Raw genomic sequence first — 22,255 nt, forward strand, 5'->3', positions numbered from 1 at the left:
ATGAAGCTTATGCACCATGAAGTTATGAAGTAGGAAATGAATGTGTATATTCTAAAAATTTAGTAGAACATTGACTAAGTCTGGAAAACTGGTTTCTTTCTGGTCTAGCTCTGCTTCTAGTCAGCTTTGTTGTCTTGGACAGCTCATTTACCTTATCTTTGTCTCAGTTTTTTCACATAAGCACTAAGCTCTTTACAGTTTCTGATACTCTGCAGTTTTAAGGATTCTGTTTCTTCTTTAATGCAAGACCTCTTAACGTGCAGGGTGGTTGTACACCATGAAATTGTGAATGTTTATGGTTCTCTTGGAAGAGAAAGATATCCATTCCCTTTCTCTTTGGAGAGAAGGATGAAGTTCTCAACCACCTTCTCCCCCTGCTCCACTAACAAAAGAAAAAAAATGGAGACAGTGTTAAGAACCTGCTTTGATGCTATTTCAAGAAGGTACAGCACAACTTTTTTCTAACTGTTTTATTTTTACTTTTAATTTTAGCACAATGGATCGGGATAAAGTGGGCATCCCCACAGATGGTGATTCACATGCAATCACTTATCCACCTGCAATTGTTGTTTATATAATTGATCCTTTTACATATGAAAATAAAGATGAGAGCACTAATTCTTCTAATGTATGGACTTTGGGGTTACTTCGATGCTTTCTAGAAATGGTCCAGACTCTGCCTCCTCATATTAAGAGTACTGTTTCTGTACAGGTAAGAATGATAAATATTACAAGTTAAATTTATACAATACAGTTGGATGTTGACAGAAGTTTCAAGGATACAATTCTAGGTCTCAGCTGATTTTCTAAAAGTCAAGTTCTATCTTAATTGTTTTATTTTAAGTGATATAATCTTAAGAGAGTTTTTAAAAGATAAAAAAATGCATTAAGTACATTAAATGTTTCCCCTCTGTTACTTTTATAAACTAATTTTTAAATTTATAAGCTTAAATAGGAAAATTGAGCATGGTCCTATATAAGCTAGAGTTCTAGATAAGACAAGTTGCAAGTAAAAGTAGAAGCTACCCCATATTAAGTTATTTGCAGAGTTTGAATTGTTTCTTTATAGACTACAACAGGACTGGTTAATGGCAGAATTAATCACTATAACTGCAATATAGAAATGTTTAGAGATTTTTACATAGCCCTTTAGTAAATGGACTATTAAAAATCTATATAATAAAAAATATAATTCATTAGATTATCAGTTTAATTAGGGTTTGTTTAAATTTTCTCATAAAAGTTCTTAGAGTTTTAGACCCACAGTCCTTTTTATTCTCTTGTTGAAAATTTAACATCTGTAATATTTGCCTATGATTCTTAGATTGTTCCTTGTCAGTACCTGTTGCAACCTGTGAAGCATGAAGATAGACAAATCTATACCCAGCATTTAAAATCCCTGGCTTTTTCGGCCTTTACTCAGTGTCGGAGACCACTTCCAACATCAACCAATGTGAAAACATTGACTGGTTTTGGTCCAGGTTTAGCCATGGAAACTGCTCTTAAAAGTCCTGATGTGAGTATGTTTTCCATGACCAAAGTTATTGAATGACTAAATTTTATGATTTTATGCAAAACTAAGAGCAGTTCTATGTTTAGCTCTCATATGCCAATTATCTTATGAGTAGAGATAATATATCTCATTTTCAAAAAAGATTTTGTATTTTACAGAGACCAGAGTGTATTCGACTTTATACACCACCTTTTATTCTGGCTCCAGTGAAGGATAAACAGACAGAGCTAGGAGAAACATTTGGAGAAGCTGGACAGAAGTATAATGTTCTTTTCGTGGGCTACTGTTTATCACATGATCAAAGATGGATTCTTGCATCTTGCACAGATCTATATGGAGAACTTTTAGAAACTTGTATCATTAACATTGATGTCCCAAATAGGTACTTTATTTCCTTAAATGTATTATTATACCATCCCATTAAAAAAGTTCATGCATACATTATGTTTGATTTTTATTGAATAGAAAACAGTTTGGAAGGTTATATTCATTAAAATATTAAGTCTTGGAATTCTGGGTGCTTTTCACTTCTTTTGTAGTGAATATTTATATTGTATCATTTAAGAGAATTAAAAATAATTAATCTCTGTTACATACACAAAAGAGATTAAAGTCCCCAAATTCTATGCAATAAACCTTGAGGTAATGATTTTAGTCTAACAGATTTTGAAACATGGAACTAGAAAGCCCTCTGCAAATTAAAATATATTAATTTTATATATATTACTATCCCAGAACACTTACTTTTCTCAAGTACTATCTAAGATATAGTCCCTAATTAACTGAGTGAGTTAACTTCCTTTACTAAAATTGTTGACTGAAAATTTTACCATTTAAATGTCGGAGTGTCTTCTGAAAATGGTGACCTTTTCAGAATTCTTCTTGATAGTAATTAGATATCATGACCATTTATTTCTGAAACTATAACTAACAGGTCACAACAGGTGAGCCTTATATTTAGTTACCACTTAATAGACACTTCTAATAACATGTTTCAGGGCTAGTGAACACTGCCTAAGAGAACCTGAAAGGCTTCTACTTTCAATATTAAGATTTAGTTCTGTCTTTTATTTTCTTTATTACATAATAAACGTTCTGTTCTTTTAAGTTCAGAAATTGGTTACATATAGAAATATTTAATGATTATTAGATTATAGTGATGCTGAAGAAACCAAATATAGAAACACTGATTTTACATTATCGATTATAAAGATTTATTGACTATTTTGTAAACCTTTAGAGCATTACTTCCTATCTTACTTCCTTGACATAATTTTGATTTTTAAAAAGTGGGATAGTTGTGCTAATTAAGCAAGCTTTGGAAAGAGTATACTTATGTGTGAAGAATGAGAGAGGATAGAGAAAGAATAATACTACCTTTCCTGTACAAAGATAGTATCGCCATTTTACTGAAAGTAGAAGTAAGATGATGGTTAAGAGATTCAAATCCCAATTCTACTACTTGCTGGCTGTGTGATCTTGAAAAGAATTACTTTATCCAACTGAGCTATAGCTTGCTTCTCTGTAAAATTAAGAGGATAATTTTATCTGCCTCATAAGGTTGTTAGGATGAAATGAGGTATTACATGTAAATTGTTTGGGCATAGTGCTTGGTACATAGTAAGTACTCAATAATTGGTAGCTCCTGTTGCTCAGCCATCAAGTGCTCATTTTATGTACTTGCCTAATAAAGGACATACATGCAGAAAACACATCAGAGTCGTTTGTTCTGAGAAGTGTGGGGGTTTTTTGTCAATATTCTTCAATTTAAAGCATAGAGCAAGGGTTGGCATACTACAGCTCATGGGCCAAATATGGCCACGCTCATTTGTTTACCTCTTGTCTATGGCTGCTTTCATGCTGCAGCAGCAGAGTTGAATTGTTGAAGAATTCTTGATAATCCTGCAAGGCTTACACTGTTGGCCATTTAAAGAAAAAGTTTGCCAATCTCTGGTGTAGAACAGTGTCTTTGGTGAATTTTGGTGGTTTGTGGACAAATTTTTAAGTATATGTTTTAATTTGTATTTTTAAAAAGTGTGAACTAGCATGTCAAACCTGTGATTTTATAAATATTCTTGCTTAGGGCTTGTGTAAAATATAGCAAGCATTAAAATGAAGGAACCAGTTTTTCACAAATTTGAGCTCTTTTGAATGTCATTATATGAATTTTAGACATATTTATGACTGTCTCTATTTCAAATAATAGGGCTCGTCGGAAAAAGGGATCTGCTAGAAGATTAGGTCTACAGAAACTTTGGGAGTGGTGCTTAGGACTTGTACAAATGAGTTCATTACCCTGGAGAGTTGTAATTGGCCGTCTAGGAAGAATTGGTCATGGAGAATTGAAAGGTAAAATTGTACTTTTATTATTTAATTCTTAAATTTCTGTCTTCCGTTAATTCATGTACTATATCCAGATCACAGCTAGCTATAGGTACTGAATAAAATGCAAAGGTTTTAAAAAAAAACTAGAATTTTGTTTTGTTTTTAAAGAGGAACCACATATGTCTAGGCTACAAATGGCTTAATTCAAATTTTAAAAGAACATATTACAACTTTGTATCAGTGTTTACTTATCAATCCTATTTGTCATCCTCCATTTTTTTCTCCTTTCTGCTTATTATTCAAATCATTCTTTGTTCAACAGATACTAATTGATACTGACATACATTAAAGTTAGGGGGATAAAGGATTTTGAGTAACATCAGCAATAAGAGATTTTTTACTTATTTGAGGACTATATTAATTTTAAAACGATTTTGTTTTAACTTTGGTTCTACAGGGTGTTAACAATGCTGTTACTTTGGATTTTTTTTTTTAAACTGTTGGTACCCACAGATTGGAGCTGTTTGCTGAGTCGTCGAAACTTGCAGTCTCTAAGTAAAAGGCTTAAAGACATGTGTAGAATGTGTGGTATATCTGCTGCCGACTCTCCCAGCATTCTCAGTGCTTGCTTGGTAGCAATGGAACCCCAAGGCTCTTTTGTTATTATGCCAGGTTAGCTATCTTTAGTTTATATCAGATTTAATTCTTTATGCATTTAAGTTTCTAAGTATTATGTAAAATCGATTCCTCATTTATTAAAAGAAAAAAATACCTTTCATCTTCTTTTCAGATTCTGTGTCAACTGGTTCTGTATTCGGAAGAAGCACGACTCTAAACATGCAGACGTCTCAGCTAAATACCCCACAGGATACATCATGTACTCATATACTTGTGTTCCCTACTTCTGCTTCTGTGCAAGTAGCTTCAGCTACTTATACCACTGAAAATTTGGACTTAGCTTTCAATCCCAACAATGGTAGGTGAATTGTTCATAAAGGTTTGCAAATTTAAAATAAACCTTGATGATTGTGGTTGATTACAGGCTGAGTAACAACTCCCAAAGCATCTATGTCCTGTGAACATTCCTGAAACCTGTGAGTGTTGCCTTATATGGCAAAAGCAAAACAAAAAAAAACCTTTGCATTTGTGATGAAGTTAAGGATCCTGAGATGGAGTGATTATCCTGGGTTATGCCAGGTTATGCTATCATCTGTGTCCTTATAAGAGGGAGACAAAGGGAAGTTGGATTAGACACAGAAGAGGAGAAGGCCATGTGATGGAAACAGAGGGAAGCAAAGTCAGAGAGAAATGACTATGCTGATGACTTTGAAGAAGAGGTCATGAGGCAAGGATTACAGTTCTAGCTACTGGCAAAGACAAGGAAACAGATTTCCCCTTGAGCCTCCAGAGAGAGCATAGCCTTGCCAGTACCTTGATTTTTGGCCTAATGACTAGCTCTTTGTTTTCAACTCAATAAATCTGATTTGGGACTTCTGGCCTCCAGAACTGTCAGAGGATAATGTATGTCATTTCAAATCAACAAGTTTGTGGTAATTTGTTACAGTGGCAACAGTACAACCATTCTTATACTTTGTTGATATCAGAGCTGGTGCTATGAATTATTTTATGTGTTTACTTATTTTAAAAGGCAACTTTGATCATAAAATATTTGTATAGGTTTCTGCATATGCTGTTGAGTTACTTGTACCTAAACTTTGCAGATCATTTTATATTCCTTTCTATTTTGATTTGCCAAAATAATACAGTAATCTACAAATTGCCAGAGGAGGGACATAACTTTTCTAGATGAATTTATAGATTGCATTTTACTAGAAGAGAAAATAAGTGATGTCCTATTGTTTCTCTGAGTTATTGTAGAAAACGGCACATCTCTAATAAAGTCACAAGTACGGGTGTTATTCTCTTTTGGTGTGTTACACAGTAACTTGAATATTTTACTTAATAATAAAGAATTAGGAAATTAGTCACGAATAGTCTCATTTTAAATGCATTTTCATTTGCAGTATTTGTATGTTTCCTGTTGCTGCTGTAACAAATGACTACATGCTTAGTGGCTTAAAACAACACACATTTATTATCTTAACAGTTCTGGAGTTCAGAAATCCAAAATCAGTCTTACTGGACTGTAAAGTCAAGGTGTCTGCAGGGTTATTGTTTCTAGAGACTCTAAGGGAGAATCTATTTTCTTCCCTTTGCCAGCTTCTAGAGACCACATACATCTCTTGCTATGGCCCCTTCTCCCACCTCCAGTGCCAGCAGTTTCGTGTACTCATGTCTCGTCACTGACTCTAACCGTTCTCCCTCCCTCTTATCAGGACCTCTGTGATTACACTGGACCCACCTGGAAAATCTTGAATAATCCCCCCTATTTTAAGATCCTTGGCTTGATCACACCTGCAAAATTCTTTGTGGTAACATACTCACAGGTTCCTGGGATTAGGATGTGGACATTTTTGGTGGAGGGATTATTCAGGCTCCTGCATGTTTATTTATGTATAATTGATTATTTGCCTCCTAGCACAGTACTTGGCACATGGTATACACTCAGTAGATGTTGATTAAATTAACTCATTTTGGGTTAAAGTTTATTGTTTTAACCGTCTCCTGTAAATGACCATGAGATATGAAAAATGGAATATTTTTTTTCCTCCTCTATAGATGGAGCAGATGGAATAGGTCTCTTTGATTTATTAGATACAGGAGATGATCTTGACCCTGATATCATTAATATTCTTCCTGCATCTCCAACGGGGTCTCCTGTACATTCTCCAGGATCTCATTACCCCCATGGAGGTGATGCTGGCAAGGTAACCCTGTTATAAAAGTTTAGTTTATCTAAATATCATTTGTTAATTTAGTAATGGACTTATGTATGAAATAGAACACCTTTTTCCTTGAAAATCGGAAAGAGCAACAGTAGACATCAGTATTTTGAATTGCACATTATTAAGAAGGTCTCTAGGTTCTGCTTTCTCTGACTTTGTATTTTCTGAATTATCTGGCATTAGTCCTTCTTTTGTAGTTTTCCTGCCTCTTCACCATTCCCTCTACTCAGGTACAGGATTAGATTATCTGAGAATCAGTATATTGCTCTAAGAGCTGCCATTCATATCAGGGCTGTGAAAAGGAACATAAAGGAAATAGTAATTTTCTCATAAGGCCACCACCACCTTTCTTCCCCCACCCTCCCCCTTTAGTTTCAGAAGTTACGGAAGCAGGCTGTCTTGTTCCTTCTATTTGAACTCAAAACTAATTGGGCTTCATTTGAATAACATTTTTTGAATAAAATTTTATGTAGTGTTTATTTGATTATTATATATACGTTTAGAACCTGCCTTTTTAAAATAAAGAAGGATCTTTGTCCAACCTTACCTTGCATCTTTTCCTTCTTTTTTTTAAACTGGAAAGAAATGAGATTATTGAGGGGAAAAATCATATAAGGAAAAGCACCAGTAATCTTACTACTTTAATAAATAATCTGAAGGAAATGAGCATCACTTAATAGTTGTCTTTTTATGATGCCATAATGCTTTCTAAAACACTATTAACTGCATTTTTTAGGCTGCTCTAAATGAATAAAGCTAAATTTAATCCACCTTTTGGATTGGAGTGTGACAGTCAGGAATTAGTTGAGGGAGTATTAGGAAATAAGTTACAGATTTCATTGAACATTTTGTGTTTTTTTGGTCAGCTACAATGGTTAACACATGCACGCACTGCACTTGGGCTTGACATAGTAATACACACTTGTTAAATAGTTGGTACATTCATTTATTTCCTCATGCAACTCTTAAGACTTAATGCTATTATTGGTTATGATACAAAGCAATTGATTCTTTTCAATATCCTCAGTACTTTAAAAAATTGAAGTCATAAGATAATGACTGTTTGCCATAAATCATTCTGTATTTATAGCTAGTGCCTGGGTATATCAAATGCACTAACACACTTTTAATTTGTCTTTCTAAGGGTCAGGGTACTGATCGGCTACTTTCAACAGAATCTCATGATGAAGTAACTTATATTCTTCAGCAACCATTGGCCCTTGGTTACTTTGTATCAACTGCCAAAGCGGGTCCGTTACCTGACTGGTTCTGGTCAGCATGTCCTCAAGCACAATATCAGTGTCCTCTTTTTCTTAAGGTATTTCTTTTTTTTTTTTTTTGCCACTTCCTAAGTAATGCTGATTGATGGCTTAAGTCATAAGAAATACAGAATCTTATAGCTTTTGACTGAGGTCTTAAATGCATTGCCACATATAACTCACTAGACAAGATCACAAAGAGAATAATCTAATTATGAAACAACTTTAATTTTTAAATTCATATTAAGTTTAAACTTTTAACTAACTTTAAATCAAATTGTTGGGACTCTTGCTCTTATTTTCAGCTGCACATATAGAAGTTTAGAGCTGGGAGAAACCTTGTATTACCTTTAATACAACTTTTTCATTTTCTAGCTGAGCATATTAGAAGTTTAGAAAAATTCATTTGTTGAAAGTCATAAATTGGAAGTACACTCAAGATTAAAACTTATATCTGGTAATGATTATGTAATGTTATTCTTTGAATTACATCATACTGCAGTTCTATGGTCCCTCATTTTGGGAGTTAGAGGAGTCATACTCTTTGTAAGAGTACTTGATGTTTAGATACATTTACTACCTCCTTTAAAAAGCTTTCTAACTTTGTGTAAATTGTTGTGTTAAAGCTATTGAGTGATTTTTAAGTAATAAGATTCTCAGACCCATAGTGACTTTATCAAAACAGAATCATTAGCAAGTGATATAACAAGGTTGAGATAAATCATAAAATTTAGGGAAAATGAGATGTGAAAGCCCTATCTAGAATTTGTTGCTGCTGCTACTACTATTTCAAAATAATAAGTTCAGATCTAGTTTCACTTATTCTTATGCAGATCCACCAGAAGTTGACTGATTTATGCTATAAATCATGCTAACTTAACAACTTGCCAACTGATTTTTATTTCAAGGATAAAAGTTGGATGGTATAATTTAGTATTTGAGGGTTATATTTTAGTGGGTACTAGAACCAACAGCTTATTGCTATCTTTTAAGCCTCTGCCATTATCCTGATTGCCTTGGCTCACATACCATTGAGTCAGTGACATTTGAGATTAAGCAATGAACTTCTGTAGCACATTCATGAAGAATACAAGAGCTGTTGATCTGAATTGACTATTAATGAGGTAATATATTTAGAGAGTGTCAGCCAAGGTAATAGCTTTAGCATATGACTTTTACCCCCTTCCAATATATGTGCAATGGTCTATACAGATCTCATTACAAGAACATATTTCCAAAGGAGTTTCTGCATAATAGTAGTAGTCTTTGGAGTTTCTACAAGAGGGTTCTTTGGGAAGAGCTTCACGTGCTTTCTGCCCCCATTTTGTTGTTACATGTGTGCACATTCAAAAATCTGAAAAACAGCAGCAAATAACATTGTTTATGTACCATTTCCCAAACTTACTTTAATACACAAGAAAAGGATTGTGTAACACCTATTAATAGTTCATGACCTTAGTGTTTCACAGAACATTTTTTAAAGAAACACCACTTTACAAAAAGTCCGAGGGACTATCCAGATTCTTTTCTACTCAATATTTATTTGCAGAGAGGATAGTGTAAAGTGGGCATTCACCCTCAGATACAGTGTAACAAGATTAGGACTTCTGGTCTGAATTACCAGGTAAGGCATAACTTACCATAATTTTATTCACCTTTTGTTTTCATACATCCCATTTTATTTCTATACCATAGGCAATAAAACCATCTGGTTTGTTTCTCTTTGCTTGGAAAAATAATATGTTATTACCTAGATGATTAAAAAAATCTTTCTATCATTGAAATTAGAGCACTGGTACTGATTACATTCATTTAATTTGTAGTGATCTGCCATATGAGACTTTGGCTTATAACTCATAATTCAAGGGTGTGTAGGCAGTTGAAACATATATTTTCGGTTATATTTCTTAATATGTAACACAAGAGTTTATACATATATTATAATTGTAGAGGAGAGAGCACCTAAATATAAAATAGTACCTTTTACATTATAAAGAATGAGATGTGGGGGGAAGGTACAGCTCAAGTGGTAGAGTGCATGCTTAGCATGCAAGAGGTCCTGGGTTCAATCCCCAGTACCTCCTCTAAAAATAAATCAAGCTAATTACCTCTTTCCCCAAATTAAAAAAATGAGATCTAACAAGAGTTTCTGCAGTCAGTACCACCATCTTGCCATAGGTTTTTTAACACTTCTATATATATTGACTTAAAAACTAAATGATTCTCTTTCTTTAATTGAAACACGAAGAAGAGAACCACACTCCTTTGTGTTACTCTTCACTGCCGTATCTAAATGGGTGTGCCACTTGTTACGAAGCTCTCATTATGAAATTGGGAGGGCAGAAGAAGGCACTGTATTACTTAGCATGCTCATAATTTCACCAAAGGTAGCTTTGTTTAAGATTTGTAGCTTTCTAAGTAAGATATTTACATATGCTTGACTCCTGTTACTTTCCTCAGCACCAGACCTGGGTGCATCTGCCCAGTCTCCGTCGGTGTAACCTAGGCACTGTACTCTGGCTTTTTAGTGCTTTCTTAAGCATTTACTTTACACATCTAGGCAGGCTGCACTTAGAAAATAGCTACAAATCCTTTTTTTAGGATTATTACGTGGTCTCAAAAACAATAAAGCTGAACAAAAGTAAGTAAGAGTCAATATAAGTTATGCACTTAAAAATTACTTATGTAATGAATTAAACAAGAAGAACAGTCATGTTTATAGTGGCTCCCATTCATTACATAGGTCTAAAATGTATTTCATCGAGGAAGAGACCTTGGGAGAATAAGGTGAAACCAACAGACTTTTTTCCATTTGGTTGACTGATTACCTATTATTTTTTAGGCCTCTTTGCACCTCCACGTGCCTTCAGTGCAATCTGACGAGCTGCTTCACAGTAAACACTCCCACCCACTTGACTCAAATCAGACTTCAGATGTCCTCAGGTACAGCTCTTTTTTATCGTTAAGGATTCACCATTGCAACTCTGAAAGAATACAATGTTGATCCTTATTTTTTCTCATTTTTGGCAATAGTTGACAGTTGTATACCCTTGGATCTCTAGATGAATTATATCGTTCAGAATGGGTGTTTTGCTTTCAAACATGAGTAATCTACTTTTGGGAACAATTTTTATGAAAACAGTTTTCTTTAATTTCCCCAAGGACTCTCTGTTACACACCTTCTACCATCTTTTTTCCTTTATAGTGACTTTGAATCTTAGATACCATAATTGGAAATTGCTTCCAAAATCTACAGTGTACGTAAATACCTGACTTACACAGTTTACTTGCTTTTCAGGTTTGTTTTGGAACAGTACAATGCACTCTCCTGGCTAACCTGTGACCCTGCAATCCAGGACAGACGCTCATGTCTCCCAATTCATTTTGTGGTGCTGAATCAGTTATATAACTTTATTATGAATATGCTGTGATCTTCATTTGATGGAACTGTGCAAGAAAAGAACAAGGAAAAAAGACATTTCACTGCAAGATTACATTACAATTATCTTCTCAGTGAAAGTCATTTGTGATGGGGTCTGATTCTTATTACTTCAACAAATATTGTTTTGACTTGAGGGGAGGGGCTACAACCCTGTTTTTTTCACTGACTATACTGAACTCTTCAGGATGATGACTGATCATACAAAACGTATTATAACTTTTTCGTAGCAAAATTAACCTTTTTTTTCCCAGTCACAGTATTTGTGAAAAGTAATGAGCCATAGTACCCAGTCATGTTAAATGAATATTAAAAGCATGGAGAAGGAAACATGAGGAACAATGAATTTCAACATATGGCTTCAGAACATCAAGATGTTCTTGTATTGGATTATAGTATCTAGTATTCAAAAATGCCTGCATCTCTTATTTATTGTAAGTTTTTAAATGTACAAATTGTCTTATATTTCTTAACCTCTTTTATAAAAATTTTCCTAGAAGGTTTATACTGCCTTCTTGCTTTAAAGCAATTGGTCTAAAATATATGTAATCGTCTTAATTAAAAAGTTGCAGTAGGGTTGCTTTTAGAGTATTATTTTTTTGTAAGGGGGTGGGTGGGACAGTAAATTTGTATTGTCTTGATGTACAGTTTAATGGGGATAGAGGGGGAATAATGTCCATACCATTGTGTGTGGAGGATTTACAGCTAAGCTGTAGTTGCAGAGTACATGTACAGTAATGAAGTTCACTGTGTTTATAAATTGAAAAGGTACCGGGTCTTACAACATTTTATATATCAATCACACCTTTACAGGATTACATGATGGCAATATACAAGTGATATTGTTAGGTGGTTTAACTTAGAATAAAATGAGAATTCTTCAGTTATATTTTGTACTATGGTTTAGGGCTATGACTAATATTTCAGGCCATTTCCAGTGAAAGAAACTTAGTTTTACAAGAAAAACATTTGCTACTGAATGCTTAAACTAATTTTGGTGTTTAATGTTACATGCTTAAATTTTTTTTGTTTGTTTAACAGTGGCACATCTAGGCATGGGAATATTATTAATTATGAAAATTATCTTCAGGATCTGCTATAAGGTTGAAATTTAGCCCAGCTCTAGGCATTTTACAAATTATTTTTAAAAGCAGTCACTCTTGATTGTTTGACTTTTTTTTTTTAATTAAAGATTGGGAATGTGTGTGAGAGTATGCATATGTATGGGTGTGTGTGTGTGCAATCAAACTGTGGTGTAAATAGATTTCTCAGTGAATTCTGGTATTCAGACTATTCCACTAGTTAAAGAACCATTTTCTAAACTTAACCTGTTACCTTTTGCCTTTTTTATTTATTTAATTTTCTTGGTTTGGAGATAGCAGTCCCAAACACCAGAGTCTGTTCTTTTCTATAACACAGCTCAGATTAAGGCAGGGCATATGCCAAGGAGGTTCTCACCTCCCTAAAGAAGGGACTTGAATTCTAGGGACTTTAATTCACCCCTTCCTTCAGTACAGCTTTCCCCCTTCTTGTTTGCACATGCCAAGATAACTGCTTTTACGCAGGCTTTACCCCCTTAAAAAATCCTTTCTACAGTGCTGCTCACAAGAGAGTCCAAGTTAGCCTTCTACCTGTATTGCTGACTTGAATTCACAGTCGCCAAGTCTACCTATCTTTCTTGGAAGCAGTCTAGCAAAATTCCAAATTTGTATGTTCACTAATTCTCTACAAGGACAAAATCGATTGTATTTACAAAACTGTAATTTGGTATGTTTTGTTTTGTTTTACTGAAACTTGTTTTGTAAATACTATATGCTTAAATATCACTTTCTTAAGAACAATATAACTTATTCAAATTGTATATTAAAACATTAGTAAGTCTTGTTTTTCCTATAAAGAAAACACAATTAGTGACAAAGGTTTTCAATCATTTCTTCAAAATTATAATGCAATCCCAGTGGTTAGAATGTTTTGAAATTAAAATTTAAAGGTCACATCTCTGCATTTGTTTTTAAGTTATGCTAACACACTACAGATTATGTTGGCATGTTTTGTTTTGTATTTTAGAAAAAAAACTTGTCTGAAATTTGAGGGGAAAGATGCTTATTTGGAATTTCTATAAAAAGAATATCCTTTTTTATATACTTTAGCTCAATAGTGACTTTTAGAAATAAAAGCTATATTCTCAGTTGTTTAAAATCACTAGCCTATAGCAACTAAACCTCAGTTTGAAAACAGAATTTTAAAAAATTATTCCGACAGTTTCTTTTATATGGAGCCATATGGAAGGAACCCACTATACAATTCCTTTTAATCTGGGAATCAGGGAATAGTTCCCAAATATACAGGATTTACTGATAACATTTTTTTCCTTCCCTTCATATATAAATTCACACTCAAATAGAAAATTGTTAAATAGCCATTAGAAAAGGTCAGGAGACTTATTTCAGAAACAAAAAATTAAGCCTTTCATGCGGGATGATGGATCTGACTTACTAATGTACTGTCACAGACAAGTATGGGTAGTTTTGTTTTGTTTAAATAGGTAAGCAAAATAATATACTTTATACCAGTTGATCACCAACACTTTGACTTCTTTGTTACAGTGCTAATGTCTGTTTTTTGTGCAGTTATCCATTACAAAGCAGGGTGGAAGTTCAGTATTTTGGCATTTTAAAATTAGTTATATAATGTCTGCTTCCAGCCAGTGAGAAACATCTAGCCATACCTTTCTTATGCAAGCCATTCAGTTATCAGGACTGTGAATTAACACTGTATGAATAAATTTCTGTACACCTTATTGTTTGGCCAGAAGGCCACCAAGTGTACTTATATGTAATCCTTAAATTTTAAAGTAGCTGTAATTTTTAAATCTTTCTAAACTTTTCTTAAACCACTAAAATTAAGCTCTTACTACTTAGTCAACTATCCTCAGCTGTATTCGTACTCAATTGTCAGTATGGCACAGATTACTGTATTAAAATATTCTCCTTTCGTCTTCATATTTACCTTCTGAGGTAATTTTTTAACTTAATGTGTTACTACAAAGATTTGCAGATCTTTAATCAAGCACTATGTTAATACTGTAATATCAAAATACTATGTTGCATTATTTAAAATGTTCAAATTGAATACATTAAAAGGAAGTTTTTAAATGCTGTTGCATCATATAATTTGCTACTCATCCACTATGGCATCGCATATCAATCTATTAATACATTTAATGTTGCATGAATGATGTTTTGGTCTGGGTTTCCTCTTAAGATTTTAGTTTGTCTAAATTAAGTAAAAATGTTTTTGACATAACTTTTTTTTTTTGTCTCTCCCACCCCTCAAAAAAATCAGCTAGAAATCCTAACCTTTCAGTTTTCCTTGGTGTATTAAATGGGCCCAGAACTGTGGTTTAAATTTTTATATATGTGTTTTTTTCTTTTTCTTTTTTTTTTTTTGAGTATTAATTTAAAAACTGGATTTGGGACCTAAAATACTCCTCAGGTTGTTGTATTCATGAAGTTTTAAAATAGCTTTAGTTTTCAGAGTCAACTGGATCTGTGGACCTTAAAGTTACTGAGTTTGAACTACAAATTGTAATGTCATTACTGGACATGTCAGCATCAACTATCTCAAAATAGCTTGGTCACTTTATGAAGGGGCGTTTTAAAGTTGTTGTTTAACAGTGACATTTAATATGGTCCAATTGCTTTTTTTTTTTTAACATGACAGAAAAAAGAATAAGGAACAAACACTATTGCTGCCGAATGCCATAACACTGAGTTGTACAAATTGTGATTGAGGAAATGAAAAGGTTTATACTTTTTAAAAAAAACAAAAACAAAAAAACAAAACTTCAAATGGAATAAATTATTCATGAAGCCTTCATTGTGGTGTCTTATTCTGTTGAAAATATTTCCATCTTAAATTTGTGTAAAGAGTAGTAGCAGTATTATTTTTGTGTCATTTATAAATGAAAAAAGCCTAAAAACTGACTGACAAACTTCTAACTTCTTTGATATATTTTATTTTTTTAAAGATTCCAATCATATATCAGTGTACAATATATAGGAAAATTATATATATATGTATATACATACATACTAATTCCTTTTAGGCTGGTAGTTTATCAGTTTTCCAGTCTAAACAAGCTACCTTCAAATATTTAAAGCTGAACTCTATCCTATTTTTTTAAATTACATAAATATTTCTGAAACATAAGAAGAGTGTTGTTTGTTCAGATATGAACAATTCATCGAAAATAGCTCTGCCCATTTTGGGTAAGCAGCCATTTAGAATATTTGTGTCCAAACTTATAGACTGCGTAAGGGCAAACCCAAAAACTGTTGTGGTCATTTTAAAATACCTTCAGCAGAAATGAAAAAAAAAATTCCTTTTAAGGGACATGTATGTTGCTGGAACTTCTACCTTAAATTATTTTCTGTCTCATGGTTTATATTACCCCTGATTTTTTTTTCTACCCTTTAAAAAATTTATAGTCTTAGACTAAAAATAACTATGCAAATCAAGCTTTTTTTGGGAGGGAACAGTATTGTTGCACAACTACATACAACCTATGTTTACTTTTTGTGTTTTTGGTATTAAAAAACAATCTCTGAAAAATTCTGTTGACTGGCTTACTGAAGGAAATGATTTTTTTCTTCAATATTCATTAAGAATTCAAGCTGCTTAGTTAGAGATAGACATATTTAAGGAAATAACAGGTTTTACATCATGACCCACTGTGCTACACGGCAAAATCCAAGACTTGAAAGCTCAACGTGCTAGTGAATTCCTTCCCTGAGAGTCTTTTCTTGGAAAATTTCTTGCCAAGTTCTTCATATGAATTAGGAACTACAGATAAAGAGAGAAAACTGGAATATGGTGAACATTTTGAAATGTTCTACAAGGCATATATTGTACCTGCAAACTATCTTGACCTCTTGATTTCAGTAGCACGTTACTGATGCACAAAGTGTGCAGGCAGACCTCATTTCACTGCACTTTGCTTTACTGCACTTTGCAGATCCTGTGTTTACTACAAATTGAAGGTTTGTGGCAACCATGAGTCAAGGATGTCTGTTGGTACCATTTTTCCAACAGCATTTGCTCACTTCGTGTCTCCCTCACAGTTTGGTAATTTTCACAATACGTCAAACTTTGGTATTATATTTGTTACAGTGATTTAGGATCTTTGATGTTACTATGACTGGTCACTGAAGGCTGAGAAGATAGCATTTATTTTTAAGCAATAAGGGTTGTACATTTTTTTAAAGCATAATTCTATTGCATGCTTAATAGACTACAGTATAGTGTGAATGTAACTTTTATATGCACTGGGAAACCAAAAAATGTGTGTGACTCGCTTTATTACAATATTCAGTTTATTGCAGTGGTTTGCCACCGAACCTACAATCTGAGGTATGCCTGTATGTATTTGCTAATTACGTTGATCAGATGACTTATATCAGCTTCTTACTCAACATACACATTTCCCACATTTCTCGAATCAAAATTACATGTTCTGACAAATTCTTTTCTGTTTAATGATTTTATTATCAAAGTATACCTGAGACAAAATTGTTAAAAAAATATTTGGAGCATAAATGGTCATTGTAGGTTTTTAAAGAGATCTAGGGGCGTAACATCTATTTCAGGATAAAGTTGACCTACATTCAAACCATTTGTAGTAAACAACCTTTGAAATGTTACAGTTTCTAGGTAAGCATGGACATTTAGTGGGAACCATTATCTCTCAAGCATGTTAAATGTCAAGGTTTTGTTTAACAAGATATTCAGGATGTATTTATTGCTCTAATAACTAGTTCAGGTAAGTCAATTCCTCATGTCCCCAAGAACATGTAATTAAGAGTGTAGAAGTTCAAAGTGCACACTGGGTTATTTGAAGGCTTCACGTACGGAAAAACAAAAGAGAAAGGAAAATGTAACTTGTGAATGTATTCCTGTCATCTATTGTTACTAATTTTATCGTTTTCAGTATCTTCCTGTGTATACCCTGGGAGAGTTAGCAATCCTGGACTGAAAGCTGAAGAACCCTCATTCTCATAGCTATAGTCACAAATTCTGTTTAACATTATTTGAGGTGGGTTTTTTTGTTTTGTTTTCTCTTTCAGAGCAACCCACTGGAACTGTTTTAAGAATGACCTTATATGAAAAGTTTGATGTTTTCCTTATTTTGCCACTTCCTAGTGTAGAGAAAAAAAATCTTCCTGAGTGATACATTTACAGTCCCCAAGCCATGTATTGTCCTATGAACTTGCATTCAGAATGCCTGTGATTAAGTCTTGATTCTGTTGTTTTTTTTTTCTGGAGTAAATCTGTACTTTTGACTGATACCAATAACCTTCCCCCACAGAAGCCACTTTGTCCTTAATAGTGTTTCTTGTCACTGTGAACGGCACGACCACCCACTCAGCTGTGCAAGCCACAAACTCTTCCTTGTAACCAGTCATCAAAAACTGTTGGTCTTGTGTATTTACTCTCAATTATGTCCACTGCTATCTATTGGCCTGACCTTGGTCTAAATTAGCATTATCAAAGGCCATATAAGTTATTAGACAAAAGAGCCTTTTTTGGGGCAGACCACTGCAATATCCTCCTAACTTGGTCTTCCTACTTTGAGTGTGTTCTTTCCTTGGTAGCTTAAAATCCTTTTTGGCTGTTTCTTGCTCGAAAGATAAAGTAAATGTCTTCCATGATCTGTCTTCTGCCTAACCCTCCACAGGCCTCCGACTGGGCTTTCCCCCTGTGCTCTCCTAGCCACTTAAGCATTTGAGCTCTTTAAAAGCCTCAGGGTTATTCTTGCCTTAGGCCTCCTTCCCAATTACAGACACCCTTGCTTCAGAACAGGGGCTCTTGTTACACACTCTAAACTGTAACAACCTACATGGAGCCTCCATAGTGTTTTTTTGCAGTTTATAATTGTCTGATGGTCTCTCCTACCAAATGACTCCATGAGGGTAGAAACTGGGTCTATTTTGTGTACAGTTGTATCTCCAGAGTCCAATGCAACATCTAGCATGTAGTAAGGCACTGAAATTTTTTTGAATGGACTTCTTGTAACAAATACCACAAACTACAGAACTTGGCTTTAATGTGATTTTTGCAAATAATTAAAATGAAGTTATACAATTTTAATTACTTGGAACTCTTAGTTTCCCAGTAGCAGAAATAGTTTAGGGTCACTGGATTATGATTCTTGTACTCCTAAGTTTGCCACCTTCCTGCTAGTGAATTCAGGCAAATCACTAAACCACTTAAGTCTCAATTTGTTCACTTGCACATGAGCTCAACAGTAACCATACCTTCCTAATCAGCTTTGTGAACCTCAAATGACATTGCAAAAAACACTTTGGAATTTGTAAAGTACAAATGTGAAGGATGATTAATATAATACCTATCTTCTCTAGAACAATCAAATCCAGAATGAACTAAGGTTTGCAAGAGAAAAAAGATGCTTAATGGCAACAACAAATATGTTTCTAGCAAGAGCAAGGATGGAAAAGATGCAAAAAGTAAAGCATTTAGTACTCCAGCTGTATCTCCCTTCTGCCCCAACCTACCCCTACTAAAAAGAAACCAGCTTGAAGGGGCTTCAAGCTCCAAAATGTAAAATAGCATGATGGAATTAAAAGCTGAGACAGTTAACTGATTTAAAGTTTAAAAAAAGTATGTCCTAAAAACCGCTAACAAACTTACTTGACCATGAACAAGATCATTAGAAGCCAAGATAGTTTCACTAAAGCACTATTTATTCAATAAAGTAACTGATTATCTACATTGGTTATGAGCCACAAACCTTTGACCTTAAACCTTCAGTCTACTGAGAAATATTTGTGTAAATACAGCGAGTGTGATAAACCCTCTGAAGTGATATGAACGACAATGTAGTGCATATACAAAAGGGAACAGCTGAAATCAGCCTCATTACATTTTATTTTGACAGCACTGATAGATTATGGTAATCACATTCATGCCTCAATTATTAATTCGAAAAACCAATATAAATACCATACTGTGTGCCAAGGGCAAAAAAAGAGATGATTCTTGCCCTCAAAGTACCCACATTCTGGTGAGAGGGACAGACTAGTTCTAAAAATTATGGTGTAATGTGTGAAGTACACATATGTGGCTTAGGGACACTGAAAAAGGGTACTTAGTTTAATGAAAAGATACGTGATTTGCCAGGAAAGGATTTCTTAGCATGGGAACACTAGAGGTGAGACGTAAAGGATGCTTGGGAGGTACTACGTAAATAGAATAAAAGGCATTCCAGACAGAAGGAATAGTAGGGGAGAAGGCCCATGAAGGATTTGGGAAAGTAGTTTAAACTGACTAAACTGGAGGCACCATGGTGGGATATGCCAGAAGTCCAGGTTAGAGAGAAATCAGGCCACGAAAATCTCTTTTCAGGGCCACCTTAAGGAAAGAGAAATTAATCCCTAAGCAGGGAAGTGTTTTAGTAGTTGGGATGATTCATAATTGGTTGAATAATCATATGCAAAAAGGCTTGATTAGTGGATCTTTACCAACCTGGAGGATGTTTCTAAAGTTATACTATAGAGCCCTGGCTGGACCCAATTCTACTCAACATTTTGTCCATAAAATCAGTGAAGATATACGTTCAGCCAAAGCAGATAGCCAGTGTAATAGAAGAGTCCAAAAGATCTTGACAGGCTGAAACAATTGACGAAATCTTATAAAATAGACACACTGTTGAAGATAATTATAAAAAGAATTCTTTGTTGAGAAAACTGGAGCTAGACGTTTCCTGAGATACTTTTTACTTTTGAAATTCTATGATCCTGTTTCCAAAGAACATTGGTTCTCCTTTAAATACCTAAGTCTCCTAATTTTTTAAAGCTCATTTACTCAGCAATAATTTATATAAAAGCACCTAATATACCTGAAATGTAGTAGACATTGTTTCTTCCTTTCTTTTTTTTCCCCCCTCCTTTTGTTTCTTCCCCTGGTCTGACTGAAAAATAGTTAAAGTAGAAAAGAGCAAATCAAAAGTAAGCCAGTCAGAGGTGAATGCATAATCAAAGATTTTGTGATTTATAGGCAACTAACTGTCAGGGATAACTTCTAGCATTATTTACCATTGGAGAAGTTCCTGAATCTGACTAATTAAACATCTGAGCTGCAAAGTCTTTAAAAATTGATTTTAGTATAGATAGGGAGTCAGCCTCAGAGGAAGCAGATTTAAACTCAAAAGCTCATGAATAAATCTGTTCTTCACTAGGATGTCTGAGTTCTATATAATGATTATAAAAATGATTTCATTGGCCAAACATTACAATGTACATTTGAAAGATTTTTGCTAAGTGGATATGAGGGGGGAGAGTTTGGAGTCTAGGATGACTTCCTGGTTTCTGGTTTGAGGGTGTTGGTGATATTCAGAGAGATAAAAATTGGAAGAGAAGAGGACTTGGAGGAAAGTAAGGATCAATACACATTACCATGACACTCTAGACATCAGGCTGGATTTGCCATTCTCTGTAGATCAAGTTGGATCTGCATGTTGCTTCTCCATTAGTGACTGAAGGATCATGAACAATGAGAACTGGTAGAGATTTTAAAAATCACTCAGTTCACATCTACCTCCTCCTCTCATTGATTTCTCAGTGTTTGAATTCCCTTTACTCTTCCTGTGAAATGACCATCCAGGGAGATTAAATTGCTTAACCTCTCAGTCTCAACTTCCACAACTTAAAAATGGAGAATAATATTACCTACCTCAGAGAATCAAATCAGATAATAGATATAAGGCACTGGTGCCTAGCAAGTGCTCAATAAGTAAGTCCTCAACAGGTATCAGCTTAAAAATTAGTGTACAGTGTGTAACTCATTAACAGGTTGTGAAATCAATTTCAGTGTGTAGTGACCAGCAATTTCAAGTAAAATAGAATATATAACATGTAATGTATGTATTATTCCATAAAATGTTTGTTTCCATGTAAATGTGGATATATATGTATCTGTTCTGGGTCACAATGTGAAATGTATTATTGTGGGTCAGGTGAAAACAGTTTGACAAACATACATTAATTCTTTTCTTCCTTTGCTGATTTTTCATGTTGAAAGCAGATCTAATTTTTAAAGAGATTATCCCTTTGTCAAAGCTTTGGAAACTATAAAGTATGAAATGTTGTATCTCTGTAAAGTATTTTTGTTTCCAGCTCCTGGCACAATATCTGTTTAACAGAATGTGTTCAATACACATCGACTGACCCAGGAGGTATAAATAATTTGAAAATATAGAGACTAGAGGTTCTTAATCTTCTGCGTGATCAAAGCTTCTTTTGAGAAACTGTTTAAAGTTTTGGACCCTCTTTCCAGAAGAAGTGTCAAGCACTCACAATTCCGCAGTTTCTAGAAAATTTATGATACTCCATCCATCGCCCTCTAAGGATCTGCGGACCTTAAGAACCCTGAAATGAAGATGTTTAACTTACGACTGTGAATGTGTGCGGTCTAGAGTAGAAGGCTCTGGGTTATTACATTACTTTTTAAATTCTCCTCCAAATCCTAGGATTCTTGGTGCTGGAAGGGCATAGGCAGAGATGGAAAGAAATGTGTAGTTTGGTTCCTTAGTGTTCAGGTCAAAGAACACTGGAGACAATTTTAACATTTCTTTTACATACGTTAAGTCATTTGAATGCGACGGTAATCCTGTGGTGATGAAATTCCAGTTCGGAGGGGCTTAACTATTTACCTGAAATGACTCCGCTGGTAGGCTCTGGAGGAAAGACAGACTGGAAGGCAGTACCGCCCTGCATCTTCCAGGGTGAAGGTGGGCGGGGGAGGAAGGGGTGGGGCCGCGCACGCGCGCCGTTGCGTCATCGCCAACGCCTCTGGA

The 22,255-nt window shown here is 34.4% G+C and overlaps 1 protein-coding gene and 1 long non-coding RNA gene across 4 annotated transcripts in view; one reads left to right on the forward strand and one right to left on the reverse strand.

Annotated features, from left to right (window-relative positions):
- Positions 1-15,261, forward strand: part of MED13 (mediator complex subunit 13) — an 83,401-nt gene extending 68,140 nt beyond the window's left edge. For both annotated transcript variants that reach the window (XM_072940253.1, XM_072940254.1), the window contains exons 21-30: positions 493-712; positions 1,325-1,516; positions 1,672-1,895; positions 3,720-3,862; positions 4,352-4,510; positions 4,629-4,814; positions 6,518-6,666; positions 7,829-8,002; positions 10,786-10,886; positions 11,242-15,261. In XM_072940253.1, coding sequence (XP_072796354.1) covers positions 493-712; positions 1,325-1,516; positions 1,672-1,895; positions 3,720-3,862; positions 4,352-4,510; positions 4,629-4,814; positions 6,518-6,666; positions 7,829-8,002; positions 10,786-10,886; positions 11,242-11,374 — 1,681 coding nt within the window. In that variant the 3' untranslated portion in view covers positions 11,375-15,261. The remainder of the gene's footprint in view (positions 1-492; positions 713-1,324; positions 1,517-1,671; positions 1,896-3,719; positions 3,863-4,351; positions 4,511-4,628; positions 4,815-6,517; positions 6,667-7,828; positions 8,003-10,785; positions 10,887-11,241) is intronic.
- Positions 623-22,194, reverse strand: LOC140686394 (uncharacterized). Of its 2 annotated transcripts, none has more exons than XR_012060176.1 (3): positions 22,112-22,194; positions 11,222-11,390; positions 623-704 (listed from the first exon to the last, which is right to left on the reverse strand). It is a non-coding gene; the product is annotated as an uncharacterized lncRNA (long non-coding RNA). The 2 variants fall into 2 exon arrangements; XR_012060177.1 differs by lacking the exon at positions 623-704 and adding an exon at positions 7,997-9,297.
- Positions 22,195-22,255: the final 61 nt, after the last annotated feature.

This window comes from Vicugna pacos, chromosome 16 (genome assembly GCF_048564905.1).
Source record: "Vicugna pacos chromosome 16, VicPac4, whole genome shotgun sequence".
Classification (NCBI taxonomy): Eukaryota; Metazoa; Chordata; class Mammalia; order Artiodactyla; family Camelidae; genus Vicugna; species Vicugna pacos.